Source organism: Hipposideros armiger, unplaced genomic scaffold (assembly GCF_001890085.2).
Source record: "Hipposideros armiger isolate ML-2016 unplaced genomic scaffold, ASM189008v1 scaffold_3, whole genome shotgun sequence".
Taxonomy (NCBI): domain Eukaryota; kingdom Metazoa; phylum Chordata; class Mammalia; order Chiroptera; family Hipposideridae; genus Hipposideros; species Hipposideros armiger.
The window spans coordinates 4359002-4366168 of NW_017731353.1; the positions used below are offsets into that span (position 1 = coordinate 4359002).

A 7167-nucleotide genomic window follows, 5' to 3' on the forward strand; every position below is an offset into this window, starting at 1 on the left:
AGCCGTCAGCAGGCCCCGGGCTGGGGGAGCGCCCATGCGCAGAGGGAGGCTTCTGTGGAAATGGCACCAGCCTGCAGCCGGGCAGGGCGGAGGGGCTGGCTGCCTCCTGGCCCATCTTCTCAGACCTCCTTCCCAGTCACTCTGTCCTTCTCAGAGCTGGAGGCTTCTGTCACTTTTGTTTTCCAAGAGTGGGCCAGACACGCCTTTGGTGGGGTGGGGGTGGGGTGTTGACCCGAGCCCCTCTGCTCCCTCCTGGGCACCCTTCCCACTCCTCTCCTCTGGCCTCAAGGCGACCATCTCCCCCTTCTCTCCAGCACCTTCTTAGAAAGGGGCTCTTTCTGGTTCTTGAGCTTTTCGGAAAACACAAATTAGCAAATTAGCTCTGCTGAGTGACACCTCACTGAGAAAACTAGTTGTAAAAGAACATCCTGTGGGACTCAAACCCGCTCCCCACTCTCCAGCCCCCACGTTTGCATTAGGGCTTCTTCTTGAGTTTTATTGCTGGTGGGGCCCACCTTGCACGGCCTGCAGAAAATCACAAGGAAACCCTGCCCTTTGGCTGTTCTGACCCTCTTGAGGGCCGCTGTTTTTGGAAGGCGGTCTTTCGTGTGTCCGCAGATTGTCCTTCCCGCGCTCCAGGCTGCAGGACCAGCCGCACAGCCTCGCTCACGGGCACCAAGCCTGGGGTCTAGCGTGCTTTCCCCTAGAGCAGAGTGCTGGCTGGGCAGCCCTGCCCCGGGACCCTGGTCACGGTCACAACTGGAGGAGCACACACGGGGCCTGGAGGCCAGTGCTGTGCAGCCCCAGGCCCGCTCCCCTCCCCCGGGCTCCGGCTTTGTCGTCCGTGAAATGGTTTCTTGGTTTCTAAAGTAGCTGCGAGCTCTGAAATTGTGTGGTTGAATTTTTTCCTTTTCTTCCCCAATATTTTCTTATGAATGGTCTTGAACAAGTAGAAAATTTTAAAGTTCACAAACACCCACACACCACCTAGATTCTACACCCCATTTCACTGGACACACTCTATTCCGGAGCCTGCCTGTGTTTTGTTCCCCCTCCTGTTCCCATCAGAGGGCACCCCCAAGACGGAAGGTGACCGGGTCAAGTTCACGTTTGTCCCATTGTCCAGGACAGGACCAGCGAGAGGCCCTAGCCTGGGGGGAGTGTCCGTTGTCACGCTGACGCCCAAGGGGACTGAGGGAAACGGGCCCTGGGGGGCATGGTTGTGGAGAGGCCCAGCCCGCCGCCCAGGCAGGCCAGGAGCAGGTGGCGCGGCGTGCGGGGTGAGGAGGAAGACACAGCAGCGCCTGGGCATTGCCGCTCGCCAGGGGTCTTGAGCTTTGCTGGCTTAGTCGAGAGATTTAGGAATTGAAAACTGGTTTTGGTCAGTGAAATCTCGTTTGGAAGAAAAACCCTGCTTGCCCACACCGTCCATGTCTGAGTGCCGAGCTGTGGCTGCCCGCATTCCTCACTTGTAGCCTTCCCGAAAACCAGGTCCTTCTGCCGTTAGCGTCCTGGTCTGAGTCCCCTCCTGCCCTTTATTAACCCTCCCCTTGTCTCTTCCCCAGACCCACACCCAGGCTGTCCTCGGCCCCTCACCCTTCTCAGTCTTCAGCGTGTTAACTAGTGCAGAGAACATTTTGCTGTGAAATGTGTCTGCTGGCGTGTTCTTGCTGCTGCAGTCTGGTTTTAACAGAAGGCATTAAAGGGACCTTAGTGGGTGGACATACAGCCAGCCTGACCAGCAGAGAGCAAGGTCCCCACTTATCGCTGGTTGTTATGCGCCTGGGCAGGTGGAGGCTGCTCTCCTGTCTGTGCCACATAGAGAACGCCGCCTGGTGTGTCCTCGCAAGAGGGCGGGGGCCAGCCACACGTCCTTTCCCCTGCTCCTGCCCCACACGGCCGGGGCCTAGATCGTGTCGGGTGTGTGCTGCGACCATCAGCCCCTCGCTGTGTGCCTTCGTCTTTCTGTCGTCACCTTAGCATGCTCTGGACAGTTCCCCACGTGTTTGCTACACCGTTTGTCCAGAGGGGAAGCCATCAGTCTCTGAACAGAAAGGGCCAGGTGAAAAGTGCCCAGTGCCATTTGGACTCTGTCCATTTGGAGGCTGATCCAGGGAGCCTAGTGGCAGTCTGGCCCTCGGGGCTCTGCTCACCCGCCGCTGCAGTCCCCATCTGAAAGGGGTCGAGGCTCTTCCCATGGTCATCCCTGAGGGGCAACCGCCTGCACAGCCCCAGCCTCTTAGTTGCACCGCCACCCCGACCTGGGTGTTGACACGTCTCCTCCATGGCCAGCCTGCTGCCACCTTCTTCCCAGGCCACAGCCGGGGGAGGGCTTCGGAGGTGTGTGGCCCAGGGGCAAGTGAGTGAGGGAGTCAGAGCAGGACCTGGAGTGGCCGGGCTGGGGGCCTGACTGCCTTTGTGTTCTTCGCACAGGCCAACAGAGCCAGCCGCAGAGCAGCCAGCCTGACTACAGCAAGGCCTGGGAAGACTATTACAAAAAACAGAGTGAGTGCACTGGCCTTCCCACCCAGCAGGCCCGCTCAGAGCCCCAAGCCTGTAGACTTCATTGTCTGTGCCTCCCTGCCACCTTTTTTTCTTACATGCTGTTCCGTGTGACTCCGTCTCCATACTCGCCTTGTCTCCTGTTGCCCCTGGGTCTGTCGGAGGAGACGAGGCGTAGTGGTCTGTCTTCCCTCGTCCTTCCCACTGTCTCCCCCTTCGGGACCCCAAAGGGCCTGGAGGTGGGCATGGCGCCTCCGCTGGGGGACTTAGGACCGCGGTGCCAGTGCCCCTTAAAACTGCATGGCCAGGACGCAGACCAGCTGGTGGCCTCTTCCCTGTCCGGCCACTTCCCGGCTCTTTTTGGCCATTTGAGGGCAGAGGAAGAGAAAAGATGGTGGAACTCAGGGATGGGGCCTAAAGTTGGAACGGGTGCTGAGGTGTTTGTTTTTCTTCTAAAGTGAGCTCTTTTTTTTTTAACTACTAGAAACCAAATCAGTATTTTTTGAAAAGGAGGGAAAAAACTAACAACAACTAAAAAAACTCAGGTGAATCATTTCAAGGTAGTACTAAATCCTCCGTGTGCTGAGCCGGGCGCGCGGATGTTGTGGGGAAAGGTGTCTCACGGGACTGAATCTGCAGGGCGTTATTTGCTGGTTGAAAGAACTGGTCTTTGGAATCCTCACTGGGGCTGGGGGCGGGAGCTCATGGTCACCTGGAGCGCCTGGCAAAAGTGCAGGTGTCCAGTGTTCCCCCAATCCAGGCTCCCAGACACACATGGGCCTGCATTTCCAGCCCTCCGTGGGGGTGGACACCCTGCGCACATGCACGCAGGCATGCCCGCACTGGAGCCAGGTGCGCCCTCCGCTCTCCCCCCACCCGCACCCCACCCTGGGAGCTGACAGGGCAGGCAGGCAGATGCAAAGACTGTCATTCTGAAGAGAAGACAACGCTGAAGTCTTGTAGGGCAGAGCGAGGACCAGCAGCAAAAGGCTGACCACACTCTTTGCAGCGAGCTCTTGGGCGGCGCCGACTGCCTGGTGGCGACTCCCTGGCGTCCAGGGGGTGAGCGCGTTGCGGGCTTCTTCTAGATGCCTCAGAACCTTCAAGAAGGGATCCCTCCAGGCACCCATCACCCCCTCTGAGTATGTCCCCACTCCTTATAACGCCTGTTTTTGCCTCCATCTATCAGGTCACGCCGCCAGTGCTGCTCCTCAGGCCAGCTCCCCGCCAGACTACACAATGGCCTGGGCGGAGTATTACAGACAGCAGGTCGCTTTCTACGGGCAGACGTTAGGGCAAGCTCAGGCCCACAGCCAGGTGTGTAGCCGATGCCAGCACTGCTGCGACTTCCATACCACCCCAACCCCTCTCCCATGCCTGCTGTGTGTGCCTGATCCCAGGTCAGAGCACCGGGATGTGAGGGGACAGCTCAGGCCCCAGCGCCCCTCACCATGGTCTCTGCCTGCTGAAAGCCCAGCTGCAACCACCCTGGCCCCCTAGTCCCAGGGTGAACAAGATTGGGAGAGGAACTGATTGGGCAACTCCTCCAAGGAAGCTCCTGATTGCCCCTCAAATCCAGGCCGCAGGACAGAGTGCTGAGTGGCACTCAGTTTCTCCCTCTGGGCCTCAGTTTCCCCAACTGCAAATCAGAGTGCCAAGCTTAGATAACTGGGCAAGCTTGGCACTGCAAGTAGGGACTGTGGTACTCACACCCCACTACTGCTCTTGAAGAGTGGTGTGGCCAGGCTGTCACCCTTGCCCCCACAGCAGTGAGGGGCAGCAGGAACGGGGCCAGTCTACACCCTCTGAAGACCGGGCAGGCAGGGTGCCAGATCTTACTCGTCCTGCACAGAAACCTGGAGGGCTCTGTCCAGTCAGAGGCCAAAAACGGATTTCCTATTGTGGGGAAGAGGGCCAAATGCTCCCACTGGCATATTCCAGGTGACCAGAGGCCGGTCCCCATGGGCCACTTCACTGCCACATTGGCCCTCTGTGCCTGGGCCCAGTAGAAATGGGTGTCGTGACTGGTGGTGACCGAGAAGTATCACTCCCCTCTCCCTACCCAGTCTCCCTAAGAGAGAGAGAGACGCCCCAGGGCCTCCTATTCAAGGGATGTTTTGTCTGGGCCAAGCCCCTGAGGAGAGGCGGGAGAAAGTGCTGAGACACTGGCTGGTTTGTGGAGCCAGAGAGGACAGGGTGACCTGTCACCTCGTGCCAACAGAACCCCAGACACAAGACAAGCACTGAGTGCCACCACAGGCTAACTTCTCCCCTTCCTTCCACAGGAACAGTAGGGCAGTGACCTGCGGCTCCCCCACCCCGAAATCATTGTGAGCGGAAACCTGTTTGTAACAGAGGTTTTTAGATTTGCAAACCTTTTAATGAAGAACCTTTGTTTTATTCTGTGAAACACTATATTTAGATTAACAGAATTTTTCTAAAAATCCGGAAATTAGTTACTAAAAATTGCTGGTAATTGTTTCATTATTTTTGTTTGTTATTTCAAATGTGGAAGCTCTGGGATTCTTTTTGGAGCAATACGTGCAAATTCAGGCGCCAGAATGTGCCTCAGAGCAGTGACATTTCAACACGGTGTGTTTTGTTTCGTTTTTTTTTTGTTTGGTTTTTTTTTTTGCGTGTCTTTTTATTTACAGTTTTTTCTGTTGCAACAGAAAATGGCTTGGAAGTCTTAGGTGGTCTGTAACAAATTCTTTTTAAAAATTTTTAAACAGTATTTAAATGTTCTTAAATGTGTAAATTCATTAAATGTTTTACTTCTAATTTCTTGTATCTTGGCTGTCTGGTTTTATTGCATTTTTTAAAAAAACAATTATTATGTATTGTAATTAATTATGTGAATTCTGAATTGAGACAGGTAATTGTATTGCTGTCCAACAGGGATCGGGAGGGGCGTTTTATAGGGTTTGTATAATTTCTAGAGTTCTAAAGGGTAATATAAAAATGTGTTTGCGTGTTTAGCATACGTTTTTTTCATGTCTCCATTACCGGTTACAATTGTATATCTAAGACCTCCAAGCTTGTTTTAAAAACAAAACAAAAAACCTTTCTCTATTCTCTCAGAAATATAAATACCGTTATTTTTAATATTAAAAAGAAATTCGATATAACTTTTAACAAACACTGTGGAACATTAAACCGCATAAAAATGTAGTAACTATTTTTAATTGCAAAGCATTCTTGGCTTTTTTCTTTTAAATATTTTTAATATTTGTCGAATTAACTAGGTGAATAAATAAATCTAGTATTAACCACAATTATGAATTAAATAATTTTGATTTAATAAAAGGGATAATATGATTTCCAATGTTTACTGTAGTGGTATCTTGTACAGATAACATGTATTTTTAAACGACAGAAAAACGGAATTGAAGCTATTTTTTCTTGCATTTTTAATTGACCTGAGGGACATTCCGTTTGAAATGTACTGAAGTTACCATTTCTGGTTTTTTCTCCTTATTTTCCTTATAATGCTTGAAATGTCTAACTATTAAAAATGACAGTTGGAAAATGTTATGCATGTTGTTTTAAAAAAAAGTGTTCTTTTTATTTGACTGACAATTCATTTTACACTCTATATAATAAAATTTCCACGAGTCATCTTGTGGGCGAAGTATTTCTAGTCTGTTTGCTTTCCATTCGCTTGTGCCCCTCCCCCCGCCTCCTGCCCGCTGCCACCTGAAATAAAAAGCAAAAAGCCAGGGTTTTTGCAGTTCTTGGTCGCACTGCATCAGCCGACTTAGATGGTGCACAACCTAGATTGCTGGCTACTTCGTTAAACTAATTTTATTCTAATGTATAACTTGACAGTTTGACTTGAGAGCCTTGGTTACCTTCGGCCGCCCCCCCACCCCCCTTACCTGTCAAGTCTAAGCATCAGTCTCTTGATGTGGGCGTGACACGGAGAAGTCAATAACGGTTTCCTCAGGCAGGCGCTGTCATCGGAAGTGGAGCTGGAAGGTTCCTTTAAGGGAGTCCCAGTGCAGAGGCTGTCATCAGCTGTGCAGCCATAGGCACACATTCACGGAGCTGAGTCAGCACCGCGCTCCGCGCCCCTCCACCTGCTTCCCCAGCACCCGCCTAAGAAACTCGGACCTAGGCTGGCCTTGGCCTGGTGGTTGGTTGGCCGCCTTCCACAGTCGCCTGGCACGTGTTGCTGTGGCTGCTGCTGCCTGTGACCCCCTCCCTGTCCCCAGCACTCAGCCTGTGGTTGTGTCATGGATGGCATTTGTTCTCTCTCAGCCCTGTGTTCTTGCTGTGGGACGCTGGGGGGAGAGCTGAAAAGTGCCAGCAAAGATGCTCATTTTGTTTTGTTTTCATTAAGGAAACAAAAACTGGTGTCCTTACCCATAGGTTTAAATCCTGGAGGGTCCAGCGGTTTCAGGACACACAACGACACTGTGGGCCCTGGACTAGAGGGCTACTGAGGGATAAATCTGCCTCCAACTCCTTTTTTCCCTCCTGCCTTTCCTGTTGGCGGAAGCCACTGGCTTTGTACCGATCTCTCTGCGTTAATATTTGAACACACCCTGCCTTTGCTGCTGGCTTTACATGTACGTCATCTCTCCATTTAGATTCCGGGTGCTGTTAGGATCCTGCTTAGAACCCTCTTTATGGCTCATGCTTTGTGTGTGTGTGTGTGTGTGT

The 7167-nt window shown here is 52.4% G+C and overlaps 1 protein-coding gene across 5 annotated transcripts in view; it reads left to right on the forward strand.

Annotated features, from left to right (window-relative positions):
• Positions 1–6136, forward strand: part of FUBP3 (far upstream element binding protein 3) — a 51493-nt gene extending 45357 nt beyond the window's left edge. For 4 of the 5 annotated variants that reach the window (XM_019638421.1, XM_019638445.1, XM_019638429.1 and 1 more), the window contains 3 exons: positions 2434–2505; positions 3692–3819; positions 4788–6136. In XM_019638421.1, coding sequence (XP_019493966.1) covers positions 2434–2505; positions 3692–3819; positions 4788–4796 — 209 coding nt within the window. In that variant the 3' untranslated portion in view covers positions 4797–6136. The remainder of the gene's footprint in view (positions 1–2433; positions 2506–3691; positions 3820–4787) is intronic. The other variant, XM_019638437.1, reaches the window with a different exon arrangement.
• The last annotated feature ends 1031 nt before the right edge of the window (positions 6137–7167 follow it).